The sequence below is a fragment of the Zalophus californianus genome, chromosome 3, assembly GCF_009762305.2.
Source record: "Zalophus californianus isolate mZalCal1 chromosome 3, mZalCal1.pri.v2, whole genome shotgun sequence".
NCBI classification, from domain to species: Eukaryota; Metazoa; Chordata; class Mammalia; order Carnivora; family Otariidae; genus Zalophus; species Zalophus californianus.
Window position 1 is genome coordinate 76,512,556 of NC_045597.1, and position 16,563 is coordinate 76,529,118.

The 16,563-nt window shown below is 47.4% G+C and overlaps 1 protein-coding gene across 6 annotated transcripts in view; it reads left to right on the plus strand.

Moving 5' to 3' along the window:
• The window catches only part of SPATA13 (spermatogenesis associated 13), a 363,796-nt gene that overhangs the window by 324,521 nt on the left and 22,712 nt on the right, over positions 1-16,563 (plus strand). For all 6 annotated transcript variants that reach the window (XR_004819935.1, XM_035726496.1, XM_027588187.2 and 3 more), the window contains 5 exons: positions 8,962-9,098; positions 10,498-10,677; positions 11,042-11,224; positions 12,959-13,138; positions 14,909-15,141. Coding sequence is in view for 5 of the 6 variants with exons in the window: in XM_035726496.1 (XP_035582389.1) it covers positions 8,962-9,098; positions 10,498-10,677; positions 11,042-11,224; positions 12,959-13,138; positions 14,909-15,141 (913 nt within the window). In the remaining variant the exon portion in view is untranslated. The remainder of the gene's footprint in view (positions 1-8,961; positions 9,099-10,497; positions 10,678-11,041; positions 11,225-12,958; positions 13,139-14,908; positions 15,142-16,563) is intronic.

Genomic DNA, 16,563 nt, shown 5'->3' on the forward strand with positions numbered 1-16,563 from the left:
CACTTCCACATGCACCCTGTCACTGGCCCTCCCCACGGACGCCTGAGACACATAAGAGACACACCATTTTTCTCCATTGCAAATGAGAAAGCAAAGACCCAGGGAGCTCAGGGTCTTTTTCTGCGTGGCCTTGCTGGGACCCACACCAAGGTCTCTAGACTCCCAGACCGGTGCTTTTGAAATTCCATCACTCTGCTCAAAAGCCCTTAAATATGCAGAAAGAAGCCAAACGGGAAATAGATGGGTTGTGTGTCCTGAGAAAAGCTCCCACCAGGACATGTTTTCTGTGTGCGTAAATCGGACTCCTATAGGAAGTCCTTACCCTTTGGCACATGTTATAAAACAAAATTTTCCATTGTTGGTGATGTTTGATATTTCCTGTCATAAAAATTCACCTTTGGAGTCTGTGGCCAGGTTTCATCCCTTTACCAATGCAAAATACAAGCCCAGACAGAAGAATGTCTGTTGCTTCCCTGAGGAATGTTTCCCTTAGGAATGTGGAAGCTGTTTATTGTTGGCCTTTAAAAAAAAACAAACAAAAGGAACCTTAGGTCATCTCTAGTTGTATTATCTCTGTATTTGCAGCGGTCCTGCTGACTTAAAAATAGTATGTGCTCTATGGATGTGTGGCTCTCTCCAGTTGTTCCTAAAGCCACATCTGGCCGGGCTGTGGATGTGGCCTGGGGAGGTGACCAGTTCACTCAGGAAGTAAGCAGGGATCTGGGGGGTTGGGGCGAGAGGAGAACTCAGAGCTGAATCTCAAGGTACGACTACAGAAAGGACAGGGCTAGGTAGGGGCTGCCACAGGAAGAAGGTGGCCCAAGTGCAGTGCCTGGGAGACCCCCAGGGAACAACAGCCTTTCCAGAAGGATTCTAACTGTGACAATTCAACAAGAATATTAAGATTTCATTTTATACAGACTTAGAATATTTCTTTGGATTTACTCTATGGAAAAAGGTGTGTTTCAGAATTGGTCTGAGCCAGAGCTATGTGCTAAAAATCAGTATGCAGAGCTTTTAGATAGTGAAGGATGTTCTCTTTGGGCTTGAGTGCAGCTTTTTTTTTTTTTTTTTAAGATTTTTTATTTATTTATTTGACACAGAGAGAGAGCACAAGCAGGTGGAGTAGCAGGTAGAGGGAGAAGGAGAAGCAGGCTCCCTGCTGAGCAAGAAGCCCGATGTGGGGCTCAATCCCAGGACCCTGGGATCATGACCTGAGCCGAAGGCAGATGCTTAACCAACTGAGCCGCCCAGGCGCCCCTTGAGTGCAGCTTTAAGAAGTGCTATGGAGGGTGCCTGGGTGGCTCAGTCGTTAAGCGTCTGCCTTTGGCTCAGGTCATGATCCCAGGGTCCTGGGATCAAGTCCCATGTCGGGCTCCCTGCTCGGCAGGAGGCCTGCATCTCCCTCTCCCACTTCTCCCCTGCTTGTGTTCCTGCTCTGGCTATCTCTCTCTGTCAAATAAATAAATAAAATCTTAAAAAAAAAAAAAAAGAAGTGCTATGGAAAGAGAACATACCGTGTCTGCTTTCATATTATTGTATCTAGGGCTTTGGGGGATTTTAAAAGTGATTTCAATCCACAACAATCTTTGCTCCATGTTTCCAAGATTGTTTTCAAAAAGGCTTTTCCACACCTATGTATTCAACAGAAGAAATATAGTTGGTGAGGATGTGGAGAAATTGGAGCCCTGTGCATTGTTGGTGAGCATATACAGTGGGGCAGCCACGGTGGAAAACAGTATGGATGTTCTTCCAAAAGTTAGAATTGCCATGTAATCCAGCAATCCCACTTCTGGGTATACATCCCAAAGAACTCAAAGCAGGGTCTCAAAGAGATCTGTGCACAGCCATGTTCACTGCAGCATGACTCACCATGGCCAAGAGCGGGGAGCAACCCAGGGACATCCACAGATGAATGGATATAGAAAACACGGTGTGTACATACAATGTAATATTACACCACCTTTAAAAGGAAGGAAATTGGGACAACATGCTGTACAGATGAGCCCTGAGGACATGATGCCAAGTGAAATAAGCCAGTCACAAAAGGACAAATGCTGTATGACCCCACTTAAAGTATCTAAAGTCGTCAAAATCATAGAAACAGAAAGTAAGAAGGTGGCTGCCAAGGAAGGGGGTAGGAAGAAGGGAGAATTAGTGTTTAATGGGTATAAAGTTTCCATCTTGCAAGATGAAAAAGTTCTGGAGATCTGTTCATAACCATGTGAATACACAACACTGTTGAACTGCACAGTTAAAAATGGCTAAGATGGTTAATTTAATGTTACTGTGTTTTTTTTACCACAATAGAAAGGAGGAAAAGAAGGAAGACATTAAATTTACTCTTTTTATTATTCTCCTAATTTTGCTGAAGTACAGATTGAGAATTTATCGTAGCTCTACATCATGCAAAATTCTCCCAAAGAAAAAGTCACCACGACTGACCTTAATCTATAGTTGAAGATTTTGAGGCCATTAAGTTAAATGAGACTACACTCACTTAATGAGGAAGTGATCAGGCAGAGTGAAGAAGCCTGCAATCCACGTGGCCAGTGGCGCAGACCTGCTGTTTGTGCAGAGGCCTGCCCGGTGGAGGTGACCATGGGCTTCGGCACACAGTGGGAGAGAAGATCTGCTAAGTAGAGTGGGGTCGGATTACAGAGGGCCTTGAACTGCTTCAGGAGAATTTTGTCAGGATGCAATTGATAACTACGATGTAGTTTCTAGTGAAAATGATGAAACCGATGTCTTAAGAAGTTCACCTTGGAGGGCGCCTGGGTGGCTCAGTCGTTAAGCGGCTGCCTTCGGCTCAGGTCATGATCCCAGTGTCCTGGGATCGAGTCCCACATCGGGCTCCCTGCTCAGCGGGAAGCCTGCTTCTCCCTCTCCCACTCTCCCTGCTTGTGTTCCCTCTTGCTGTCTCTCTCTCTGTTAAAAAATAAATAAAAAAATCTTTAAAAAAAAAAAAGTTCACCTTGGATAAGTCTCGGGAATAAAAGGCACAGCATAAGGAATATAGTCAATGATATTGTGATAGCATCCTGTGGGAACAGGCGGGAGCTCCACTTATGAATATAGCACAGTGTTATCAAATTACTATGTGGTGCACCTTAAACTTAAGGAACATCATATATCAATTATACTTAAAAAAAGAAAAGGTACAGACAGAAAACCAGTTTACCTTGGAAGTGAGCTGTAGGATGGCTGGCAGGGAGCCAGGTGGGAACGGCAAGCCGGAAGACCACCGTGTGCATCTGGCCTCGGACCCAGCACTGTGTAACCCCATTAAATAGTTAAAGATCTTGGAACTTTAGCTTTACTCATCAGCAATTTGCAGTTCAGTTAAAAAACAATATTTTGAGTGCCTTTTCTCTGCCAGGTATTATGCGAGGTGCCAGGGATACAAAAACACACTCTGTCCCTTCCCTAAAGGAAGTTACCGTCTCAGAAGGGAAACACACGTCAAGACAGTGCGAATGCACCGAGGCCGCATCAGACTGTAGCACTAAAATCCCTCCCATCCAGACAGCAGACACTGAAAACCCCAGCTCCATCAAATGTGTGTAAATTATAGTAGGACAGAAACAAGGAGTCCTCAACTGAGAGGGACTTGAAAATCGTGAAGGGAAAAGGATAAAACAAAGTCAGATCTTGGCAGACCCCGTTGGGACCCGGGATCAGGAGTAGGAAGAAAAGGGAGGCAAGAGGGACAGGGGATGGGTGAACATTGCTACGCTCCAGAATGCTGTGGAAGTACCAAGATTGGGGTAGTAAGCCATTTTTATTCTGTCCAGTCGTCTTTGCCTTATCACTAATAACAAGGGTAGTCCTGGCAGAGGCAGCGCTGGCAAGGAGGAGCAATGACATTGGCTTGACCGCTGCCGCACACACTGTGTCCTATTGGGGCGTCAGTTACTCATCTCACCTGGAAGTTGGGGAAAACAGCAGTACCCACCACATAGCATTGCCGTGAGGATTATATGAGCCGAGTCACGCGAAACGACACTCTGTGCCGGGCGCATTGTGATGCTGAGGGAAATCATCTTGCACTTGTGCGATGTTTTTCAGTTTATTCAGATAGTGCTTTTATGTATCATTTCACCTGAGGTTCACAGTAATGTAACAATAAGTTACTTGTTGAGGATTTACAAATGACCCCGGGGGATGGCTATTACTATTTGTGTTGGACAATTTGGCAGATGAAACATTGAGAAAGAAACTTGACCAAGGGCTCAAACTACTAACAAACAAACAAAACACCAGAAATGACTTTTATGCAGCACTGTTATTTGAAGCCAAGTCTGCCTGCCCCAAAGCCCTGCTCTTGGACTATGTGTTGGTTCTATTTTCATCCATCCATCCAGCAAGTACTTAGTGCCTGTGTGTGCCAGGCAGTGGCCGGATACTAGAAATACAGTTAAGAGCAAAGCTGACAAAATCACTGCCTTTATGTAGTTTGCATTTTAGTTGGAGAGACAGACAACACACAAAGTATATTAGATGGTCAGAGATGCTGTGGAGAGATGAATCCGGAAAGAAGAGCAGGGGTGGAGAGAGGGGTGGTTTTGAACGGGCTGGTCAGGGAGGGACTTGCCTGAGTCTCGTGTGCTTGGGGGAGGATATCAGGCCCAGGAACAGCGACCCCGGAGCGGGGAGAGCTGGGCCAGGAAGCGAGCAGCCAACAGAGCCAGAGCTGAGTGTGACAGGGCTGGGAAGTGTAGAGTGTGTTTGCGGTGAGGGTGGGGGGGCCCATCTTCAGGGTCTTGGCCTTTCTCCCCCGGATGGTTTGGAGTGGTGGAGTGACAAGATGGCTCTAGCTACTTTGGGGAGAATCACAGCTAGCGGGGAGGGGCTGCTGGGGTGACCTGGCTGGAGAGATGGGAGAGCAGTGAGAACAAGCCAGATTCTGCACCTGTTTTCAAGGGGAGTCAGGATTTGCTGATGAGCTGGACGTGGGATGTGTGAGGCAGAAGAAAAAGAATGACCTCTGAATAGATAAAAACGTGTAAACTTACTCCCATTTTACAGACGGGAAAACTGAGGTTGGAAGAGGCTAAGCATCTGGCGCCAAGGTCATTTAGCTAGAAAGTCAGTAAAGCTAGGGTATTTGCCCAGGTGTTTTTACTCCACGTTCCTTAGGTTTTCACCGCAGGCCGCCTGCCCTACCTCACTTACCCACCGGAAGACTAAGTCAGCTGAGCCCACACAGCCCCTAGAACCGTCTTGTTTCTGTAATGATTAGTAAACATTAATCCACATTGTGGAAATCTTTCTCATGGTGCGGCTCAACCAGAGATAGTTTTCTAAGTGTTTATGAAAGCAACTCAGATCATTCAGTAGATGAAAATTTCCAGACAGCTTTATGCCACTACCTCTTGTGGAGGTTTAGCATTTTTTCAATGGAATCCCTTTCTCAGACTCCTGTAAATTGTGAGTTTGTGCGTTATCACCCCTGGCTTCTTTCCCCCCTTACTGATTTTCATAGCAATAGCCAGATCAGATGGTAAAGACTTCTCCCTGGAAAATGGTGTTCAGTGGGTGTTTGAGGAAGAAAGTGTCATTTTCAGGGCTTTGTTGTAGACAGGGGGCCCAGGTACCTTTCTTTTCTTGCATTTCCCTCCTTTTGGTTCAGTAGCCACGGCTGAAAAATGATAGGACGAATGCCATCGGTGCCAGGTTGTGCCAGATCAATGTTGGCTAACGCAGGAGCAGAAGGACATTTCAGCTGTTGGTGGGGTAGCTGTTGGGCCTGGTAGTCTAGCAGCCGCTCCAAGGCTTCCGGTGGTTTAGTGGGGTTTTTTTGGTTTTGGTTTTGGTTTTTGGTTTTTGTAGTCTAATGATAAAGACTCATGCATGTACAAAGTTTATATTTGCTTCCTCAAGACTTTCTCCCTCCACCCCTCTCCCCCAAGTACACACACCAGGAAAGTGCCCTAGACTGGGTGACCTCATGTTCTCTGCCTGCAAGCACTCTGACCACAGCATAGGAGGCCGAAGTACCAGACGGTATCCAGGCTCTTACACAGCTCACACACACTTCTCAGACAAGGTGGCCTTTCTCCAGGGCCCCACTCAAATCCCCCCCAGCGTTGGGCAACAGACACACCTCCAGCATTGCACTCCAGAGGGATGCCCTGCTGTGTGGCATCACCTTCCACTGGGGACGGACACACACTCGGGTGCACACGCACGCCCGCAGTTGGCTCCTCGCTGCCCACTTGCCTGCACTCCCCTCGTCTGGACTACCTGCGTTGCCGTGGCCAGGTGCTTCCTCTCTTCCATGGTGAATCAAACAACAAGTAGGGGTCTGCCAGGTATTGCCAAAGGTCTGGAGAGCTTCCATCTGCTTCTAGACTTTGTGGTCAGCCCCAGGGACATTCCTCCCCTGCATCCGTTCATCCTTGAGGCAGCTCACTTGTATGTAACCCTCTCAGATACAGGCCCTGATCTTCCCTGAATGAGACTGAGGAGACAGAGGGTTAGTTGGAGAGACTGGTACCAAGGTGCCGCACCAAGGAATGGCAAGGAGAACTGAAATTCAAGGATGTGGTTTGTGTAGGTCGAGCTGACAGCAGAGCAATAGAGGATGAAGTTAATGATGACTTGGAAAATCCCAAGTTACTGGGAGAATTAACAAGAAAGCAAAGTCAAAGAAGATAGTGTGGAGACGCCTGGGTGGCTCAGTCAGTTAAGCCTCTGCCTTTGGCTTGGGTCACGATCCCAGGGTCCTGGGATCAAATCCCGCCATCAGGCTCCTTGCTCAGCGGGGAGCCTGCTTCTCCCTCTGCCTGCCACTCCCCCTGTTTGTGCTCTCTCTCTCTGACAAAAAAATAAATAAAATCTTAATAAAAAATATTTGTAAAACAAACAAAAAAAGAGGCCAGTGTGGTGGGAAGGATGAAGGCTGGTCTGAGATCGCAGTGGGAGAGTGCTCTCTGCTCTTGGCTTTTGCAAGGACTTGCAAATCTGGATTTCTAGTAACTACCCTCAGGGGACAGGTCTTCTTTCTCAACTAAACTTTTCTTTTTAATGAGATATTTCTATTCCTTGTTTTGTACTAAGTCCTCAAAATCTGACATGCCTTTTACATTTGCAGCCCATCCCATTGGACGAGCTGCATTGCAGGTAGTCCACAGACCCGTCCAGCCCCAGACCATGGCCCCAAGCTCTGCATACCAGGCCCCATGGCTTCCCTCCTGTCACTTCAGCCAGGCTGCTGTCGTGAACAACGTTTTAAAAGAAACACAGTCTGGGGGCACCTGGGTGGCTCAGTTGGTTAAGTGTCCAACTCTGGATTTTGGCTCAGGTCATGATCTCAGGGTCATGAAATGGAGCCCCACCTCAGGCTCTGTGCTGGGCATGGAGCCTGCTTAAGATTCTCTGCCTCCCTCGCCCTCTGCCCCTCCCCCCACTCCATTTGCACACACACTCTCTCTCAAAAAAATTAAAAATAAAAAATAAAAACTGAGCCTAAAATTCTTACACTAAAACAATGATAACTATTGACAAAGATTTGCAACAATGGGCAGTGATCAACACCATGAAAATTAGCTCTAGGATCATATTACATGTGTCAGATTCTTAAGTTTTCCTCACCGCGCATGGAGAGGACTACAATTATGATGATGAATTCAGGCCAAGTAAAGGAAACTAGGAAGATACAGGGAGTACCTCCAGCTCCTCCCTCATCCGACTGTGGCAGAGTCCTTCTCTAGCCCGGCTCCCACCATATGCGCTGCCATCATCACAAAACCCTCTTTTAGTGAGTCCCAACCATGAATCAAAGATGCTAGGAACTTGACACACACCACCACCTCATTCTCCAAAGAGAAAGAAAATAGTTTGTATAACAGAAGGAGGAAGCTCAGAGAGAGGAAGTTGCTGGGTCCCATGCCTGTAGAGGGGCAGGGCTAGAATTCAGACCAGGCTCTGGGACTCTCAGACCTGTTCCATAGTGTTAGGGGGCCTGTCTTCAAAACCTGTTGCTTCCTACTCAGAATCCTGAAGGAGCTGCCCCACTGCTCACTGTAGATCCTTGAGGCACCCCACCACCCACTTTACTTTTCAAGTCTTATCTTCTGTTAGATGGATGGGTGTCCATATACCGTGTGCTTCAGATGGAGCCACATTTTGTTCTCAGTCAAGAGCCATCTGAAGTATCTTAACAAACCAGTTACTACCACGAAGCCTTCCTCTGTCTTCTGCACAAGGAATGTTCTTTCTCTTTATAATTCCCTCTGCTGGATGACAGGTTAGCCTTGGTGAGAGTAGCCCACTGTCCCAGGAAGAAGAGAAATCTGAATGCCAAGGTGGGCAGTCCAGAATGTTGTGCCCATCCTTAAAAGATCTTCTCTCCTTTTTGGCAAAGGTGCTATCTCATTCCTAACCCTGGTATTGTAAGTTCCAACCTTTTCATATTATGGACACCTGGAAAGAATGACTACATGTTTCCACTCAGGACACTATCAACACCTTTTGATTTTAGTAGCACCACTGCCTTGCAGGTGAAAGATGGAAGCCAAACACTTTTTAAAAATGATTATATTTTCATTTCTTTATCTCCTCAAGCTTACCAACACAGGACTTAGAAATATGATCTGCGTTTTATATATTTTTTTATATATTTTCTGTCCACTGTGGAGCACAAATTGCCCGCCAGATCACGCATAGTTTACTCAGTATCCTAGGTGACAAAATAATGCTGTGTGTTAACATCAGCAGTCTTCTCTGAAATGCTCTCCTTCCCGCTCACTGTAACACTCGACCCCGGCTCTGCGCACGACTGCTACCTTTGGATTGATAGATCTGTAGGAGTTTCCTAAAGATGTCTTATTCTGGGTGCGACACAAATGATTGCTTCCCCTTGGGGGCATGTTCTCAAAGGTCATTTATTTTGTCATTAAAATATTTTTTTTGTTAGCTGTGTCCTTTTAACGATAACCCATGCCATTTCTTTTTTAGTCTCTTCAGATGGAGGTGCAGAGTCTGCGGCCTTAGTGGATGACAATGGCAGTGAGGAGGACTATAGCTATGAAGACCTATGCCAGGCCAACCCCAGATACCTACAGCCGGGTGGGGAGCAGCTGGCCATCAACGAGGTACTGGGGTCACACTCAACAGTGGCGAGCCTTGGATGCCCCATTTTCAGGGGGCAGAATCACTTCAGACTTTGCCTTCTTGGTTCTTCTTTCCCTCTCTCTCTCTTTTTAAAAAAAAGATTTCCTTATTACAGAGCGAGCGAGCACGAGTGGGGGACAGGGGCAGCGGGAGAGAATCTCAAGCGGTCTCCCCACTGAGCATAGAGCCCAACATGGGGCTCTATCCCATATCCCTGGGATCATGACCTGAGTCGAAATCAGAAGCCGGACGCCTGGCTGACTGAACTACCCAGTGGCGCCCCCCCTTGATTATTTCTTACCAAACATATTCTAAAACCTAGGACTCTGACCTTCTAGCATTTTCGAGGACCCTTTAAGTTTTCTGCATAACTAAAGCTCGCTCACCACTCTACGTAGTAAGAACAGCGACTGCCGCTCGGTGTTTGGGGAGTGCTTTTCAGTTTATGAAATGCCGTTCCTAACATTATCTCAGAAAGATCTCACAGCCAATCTAAGAGGTAGATGTTACAATTGCAGTTATTACCCGTATTTTAATAAACATTCTGAAACTAAGTGGCTGTGTCATTTGCTAGTAAATGGCAGAGCTGAAATTAACCACAGATTTCTCACTACAAATCTGGTGTTCTTTCCACCACTGTGCATCTTCAGCCCTTTTTATGGAAATCTTTCCAGAAGGCACTTACTAGCTTTCGGAGTTCTTGAATAGAGCATGTGGTGTGTCAGTTCTCAGTGAGTTAGCATCTCCGTTAGTAATACCAGTTGTTGCTGTAGAATATGATGATGTCCCGGGGTGCTGAGGGGACCTGCAGCCATCAGCCCCTGTGGCTGACTAACAGGTGAGTTGTGTCTGTCCTTTCCTTTTTAAAGTAGCTGTTAAATATCTGTAGATTAGGCTGTGTTCCCTTTAATGGTTGTAGACTATAAAGTTAGATTAAAAGTTTATTCAGACTGTGAATGAAGTCTGAAGAGTAAGTTCTAGGGGAAGTCATGAGGGCCTTGCAGTAAAGTATGTGCATAATCATTAGAGGCCTGGCTCCATGTTGTCTGCTCAGAAACCATTTTGGGGGTGAATATTCCAGATACTCACATTCATTAGATAACTGACATATAGATCAGTGAGCCATTTTTATACTGTCATATGAAAAAAAAAAGTAGATTTGGGGTTTCCTTTAAGAGCGTATGAGAGACACCCACCTGATTTTGTTTTCCATAATATGGAAACTCATTTTGTGTAACAGTCAAATGCTAAGTATTGATCACAAGCCAAGAGTATGTGCAAGTATGAGGTGGAAGGTGTCCATGCCCCCCACCCCCGGAGAGCATGTCCCTTGCTCTTCTACCTGCCTGGTTTTGCACTAAGCACGTGTTCCCATTGCAGCTGATCGGTGATGGCAGTGTGGTCTGCGCAGAAGCCCTGTGGGACCACGTGACCATGGATGACCAGGAACTGGGCTTCAAGGCAGGAGATGTCATCCAGGTTCTGGAAGCCTCTAACAAGGACTGGTGGTGGGGCCGGAATGAGGACAAGGAAGCCTGGTTCCCCGCAAGCTTTGTCAGAGTAAGTGTGTGGCACTTACAAACCCTTCTCATGACGGTCTGTGGGGGAGCGGTAGAATCATGGTGTCAGGCTCAAGCCCACTCAATCAGTACAGGTTCAGTTCTTTGTAATCATTTGAATGAAAGCTTTCAGAAATTAGACTGGATTGAAGGAAACATTTCAGCCACAGTCAGCTGGTTGTTTGGCATTGCTGCTGTGGTTGGAGCCACTGGCCCAGCCGTGGCTCTGCCGAGTACATAAAGACTTAGCCTTGGGCCAGGCTGTCTTCCTCACAGCCTGAAGAAGTGGAAACCTGGGGGGCCTTTCGCCTGCTTCTGGTACCGCCTTCCCCCCAAATCACTTGTCACCTGTGTGTGGCCCTCAGTTGCGTGTCAATCAGGAAGAGCTGTCAGAGAATTCCAGCAGCACCCAGGGTGAGGAGCAGGAGGATGCCAGCAAGAACCGCCACAAACACTCGGAGAGCAAGCACCAGATGAGGACCAATGTCATCCAGGAGATCATGAACACTGAGCGGGTATACATCAAGCACCTCAAGGACATCTGTGAGGTGAGACCCCAGGCTCTGTGGCCTGCCCACCGTGGTCTTCAGTCAGACCCTCATTTTATATACTTACTTTTTTGTAGTCTTCCCTTCTCCTTGCCCCTTTCTGCCCATGTGGTCCCTGCACAGACTCCACCCTCATTAAATACTTGTCTGCCCTGGTGAGCATCAGTGGCTCTCTGTTGTAGTCAGTTTTCTTTTCTGGGCACTATGCAACTATCTCTCTTGAGGACTGACCTCCCGAGGTTATTCAGAGTGAACGACTTTCAGAGGAGGCAACACCCTTTCAGGGAAACCCACGTGATTTTAAAGGTCTGTCACTGTTTACAATCCCACTACATCTAATCACTGACTCACAGATTAGGTTCTGAGTCATGTAGATGCAGACCAAAAAAAAAAAAAAAGAAAGAAAAATCGGTTTTACTTAGTGACATCCAAGGCCATGTTCTGCAGTGTCATGGTGTTCTGTGCGGTAAATTCTATTTCTCCCGTGATATTCTTTGTCTCTGTGGGTTCTGTATGAGCCTGACACTACACTGGTGTTGGCCCTGTCTCCTCATTCTGCTGTCCTGTCTGTGAATGCTGAGTTCTGCACTCTCAGCTCAGCTGCAAACATTCAGCGCTGAAGACAAGCTGAAGCGAGACAAGTGCCCATTTTGGAATTGGATTAACTGGCCCCATAAAGATTGAGCGATGTTTATCTTATTGATGCTGACCATCTTGTTCCATGTAAGTGTCTAGTTAAGGGAGTTTCTTTAAAGTGCCATTTTAGGAAAATAAGTCATGGCTGATGATTGTTGAGCTTTGACTTTGTGCCATCCCTCAACCTGGATTAACTTCTACAAACGCTCTCATCAGCTGGTCCTATTACCACCACCACCACCCCCATTACAGATGAGGGAACTGAGGTACATAGCAGGTAAAGTGGTGGGGTTGGGATTGAAACCAATCTACCTTAGAGCCTGTATTTTGAACCTTTACATTGTCTTTCTGTTAAAGTTCATACCAAATAGTCAGTGGTATGTATTTTATCAGCCAGTCCACTTAGGCTGTGTAATTACAAGATGCTGATGGGAGGATAAGTATTACACATATTTATGGCCTTTCTTTCCTTCCCACCACACTAACTCCTACCCCAGCCATACTACAACTAGGGTGTTATAATGGAGAATGAATAGTTCTCTAATCCGTGCAGGCCTTGGATTAAAGATCTGCAGCTTTATGTTCTACATAGAAAGTAGGTGATGGTGGAATCCTTGGGTAAGGTCTTCTTGGCTCTTTGCCGTGACACTGAGCCGGCTGCATGAGCTGTTCAGCAAGCTGTGGCCTTCTGTATTTGACAGGTCTTCTCAGCTGTGAAATGAAATTAGGGATGGGAGAATGATTATCTTAAGAGTTTAGAAAAAAGTGTGACAGTCCCAGTGTTGGAACTTTAATATTTGAAACCAAGCAACTTTGTTTCAGGAGCATAATCTGAAAACTTTGTTATATAGTTTCTTGCTTTACACATCCAGCCACATGCACCTGTTCTCTTCCCTTTTGTTTTTAAAATATTCATAGCACCCTGGAGTCATGGAGGTATGTTTATCCCAACAGGGACCCATAGGGTTAAAATAATTTTCTTTCATTAAAATCCCTTCCAAGATAATGGCTTTGGGCCCCCAAAGCTATATTATTCAAATAAATAATTTCTGTGACTCTGCAGATTAATTTTTAAAAGTTTACTTGACTGTTTTGCAGGGCTATATTCGACAGTGTCGCAAGCACACGGGAATGTTCACTGTTGCACAACTAGCCACCATTTTTGGAAACATTGAAGATATTTACAAATTCCAAAGAAAGTTCCTGAAAGACCTTGAGAAACAATACAATAAAGAGGAACCTCATTTAAGTGAAATAGGATCCTGCTTTCTTCAACATGTATGTCACCTGTTACTTCTTATTAATATAACATCCGGTTAAGTAATTTTGAAATGTTTCTCCACTCTAGAAAGGAGTCCTTCTTGTTCTGTTTTGTTTCTTGCTTTGTTTGCTGGATTAATCTCCTAGGGAATGGAGATGTCAGCTGTAAATTTAGTTGCTTGGCTTATATGATTAGTCTTTACCTAAATACCTCCAGATTTCAAAATCTTCCCACTTTTATGGAGCTTTGAGGGTTTTAGGAGGTTGTGTTTGGAGTAATTTCTCATAATACCTATTAAGGGACTATTGTATGTTAAACAGTGTTTTCAGGGTTTGCTTATATTAGCTCAGGTACCGCTACAGAGAAGGTATGATTATTTTCCCCATTTTCCCCATGCAGAAACTATAGCCAGAGAGTACCTGATGCAAGGTCACACCTGAGTAAGGGGCAGGTATGGATTCAGACCGAGGTGTGTGGCTCTGGGACCCCCGCTTGGGGCGCCAAAAGTGCCTCAGAACAGTCTTGTGCTTATAACTGGGGAGCGACTGCCCGTGTTTGATACTAAGAGATTTCAGAGGAAGGAGACTTTATTCCCAGCCCAGTGGGTGTAAGCGTTGGAATAGTAACAGCAGTGAGGACAGCTCCCTCCTCAGGTGGCGGTACTGACCTCAGTGACCACACAGAGGTGGTAGAAGGCAAGCGGATCCTCCCGAGTGGGTTAATTTTGAACAGCTGAAAATAATGCTGTGGTGGCCGCACCGGTAGGAAGATTAGCCCCACGCCGGGCCTGTTTGGTCAGAGCAGAAGGTTCCAAGAGAGAGGCTTCAGAGGTCAGCGAAGGTCAGGCTGCAGGGGGGCAGGGCCTGGGGAAGGTGGAGCCTCTGGATTATGTGGGCCTTGCGGGCCCTGGACCACCGGAGAGTCTAGCTGAGGGACGAGGTGTGGCTGCTGCGATCCGGGCAGAGGAGGCCAGGGTAGGGGTGGCTGCAGTGGGCATGCGGAAGGACAGCGATGTTGGCGTGGGAATTTTTGAGAACCAGTTGACGAAACTCGTCTTGGGGAACATCAAAAAGTGGCAGAACCGCCTGCAGGTTGTTGGGTCTCAAAGAATTGATGGGTGGGTTAGGAGAACCTGTCTTGTAGGGAAGTAGGAGTCTGGTGGGAGACGTGTCCTGTTGAGCATGGATAAGGACAAACCATGGGGCAGGTGCAGATTGCAGGGCCCACAGCCGTGGGCAGGGGAGACGACTGTGAACTGGCAGCCCGGCCGCCACAGAAGCCGGGGAAGCCCAGGCCGCGGGCACGGGGCTGGCAGGGCAGCGGCAGCCTGCGAGCGAGAAGCGGAGGAGAAAGGAAGTGGGCCGGGGGCTTTAGATCGGACATCAGAGGGGACAGCGTGTGGCAACTAGGTGGTAGGATGTTAAAGAGGGGCGCAGTGAGGGGAGCAGGTGGTGGCTTCGAATGCTCACTTCTTGGTCATGGGCACGACTACGTCTATCAGAGGACGATGGGGAGAGAGTTGGATTTGTGCCTAGTGCCTGCCTTTTCCTTAGAGCAGAGCTAGGGCGGACACGGTGGTGGCAGCGGGTGCCGCTCTCCCAGGGAAGCCCTGTGCGACTTTTGGGGTACACGGAAGGGGCCTTCGAGTGGGACCAGGGCGCCGAGTCCTAGAGCCGCCACCCCGCAAAGATAGCCCTACCCTCCTTCCAGCCACTCCCCGCCCCCCCAGAAGACGTCATGGCCCAACGCCCACCCATAACCTGACGCCGCTGCGCTTCCCTTCCCAGCAAGAGGGCTTTGCCATCTATTCCGAGTACTGTAACAACCATCCGGGCGCCTGCGCCGAGCTGTCCAACCTGATGAAGCAGGGCAGGTACAGACACTTCTTTGAAGCTTGCCGCCTGCTCCAGCAGATGATCGACATCGCCATCGATGGCTTCCTGCTCACCCCAGTGCAGAAGATCTGCAAGTACCCCCTGCAGCTGGCCGAGCTGCTCAAGTACACCACACAGGAGCACAGGTGAGGGCGGAAGCGACGTGGCCTCTCTCAGCCCCGCACCCTGGCCCCCCCGGGCGGCACTCAGGGCTGTGCGGAGCGGCGGCGGCAGGTGGGCTTAGGTGTCCTCCTGACACTCTCGGTTAGCGTCATGAGAGAAATTGTCACCTTGCTTAGAATGTTCAAGATTATGAGGTCTTGAAACGGGGTCATTGAAGAGACTCCAGAATATCCATTCCTAGAGATACTAAAAAATTAAGAATAATTCTTAAACTGTGTCATGAGCACACAGGGATTTGTATTGTACTATTGGTCCTTAAAACTGATGTCTGATCCTCTTTTGTAGCTACTCTGTAGTGAAAAGAATAATTTTTAAAAGACACCAGTAGGAATACAGTTTCAGAAATACTTTGCTTCCTCGACCTGCGACTGCTCACCCTCAGAGCAGTATCATGTATTGCAACAAAAAGTTACTTTACAGAAGGGTGAGGACTACCAAAATTTGAACTTCTGAAAGAGTGGGGAATCTCAAGGATACATAGTGAACAGTTAGCTTGGAGAAGCATCCCGCTGAGGTCCTGTTCAGCTCTAAGCCCTTTCTTTTGTTAAAGATTTATTTATTTTAAAGAGAGAGGGAGAGAGCATGCGTGGAGCAGGAGGAAGGGCAGAGGGAGAGAGAGAGAGAGAATCTCCAAGCAGACTCTGCTGAGCACAGAGCCCAACACAGGGCTTGATCTCACAACCCTGAGACCATGACCTGAGTTGGACACTCAACTGACTGAGCCACCCAAGTGCCCCTAAGACCTTTCTTGCCCAACCTGGGTGCTTGCTCCATCTCCATGATCTGTTCCGCCCCATCGCCTTGTGCGTGGAGCACGGGGCTTCTCATCATGGTTACCTGGATGCTCCATTTCCTTGTGGGACTTGCTTTGTCCTTAACTGAGTTCTTCTAGGGGCAAAAGTTATCCATTGCCTAGTTAATAACAACTCCCTGTTTCCCTGCATGTGCAGAATAATGTATAACCATGCTGTGGTTTTTTGTAAGATCTCACCCATTCAGTGTTGGAATGGGCATGCCATCCTATGCCATTCCCCGAGATGTGCAGGTCCCAACTGTGTGGTGCCTTTAGCTGGCACTGGTTGGGTCATTGCTGTGTTCTCACCAGGCCAGAACCAGAATGCCAGTGGGCAAGGTTTTAGGATAAAGCTTACTGTTTTAGGTAAGAACCAGACTTCACCCGTGACATCCATGTCACTGGTACAGAGCTTTCAGTGCGCCTGCAGCCCTTGAACGGACGATCTTGAGAGGTTCTGGTATTGGGGGTGGGGGGGGGGACAGGGTTGTACCCAGAGAAAATTTGCTGTGCCAAACCACAACAGTTGTGGGTTTTAACAGCTAAGTGTCACCCTGAGAGCAGTCAGATTATCCATGGCAGCGCCTGGCCC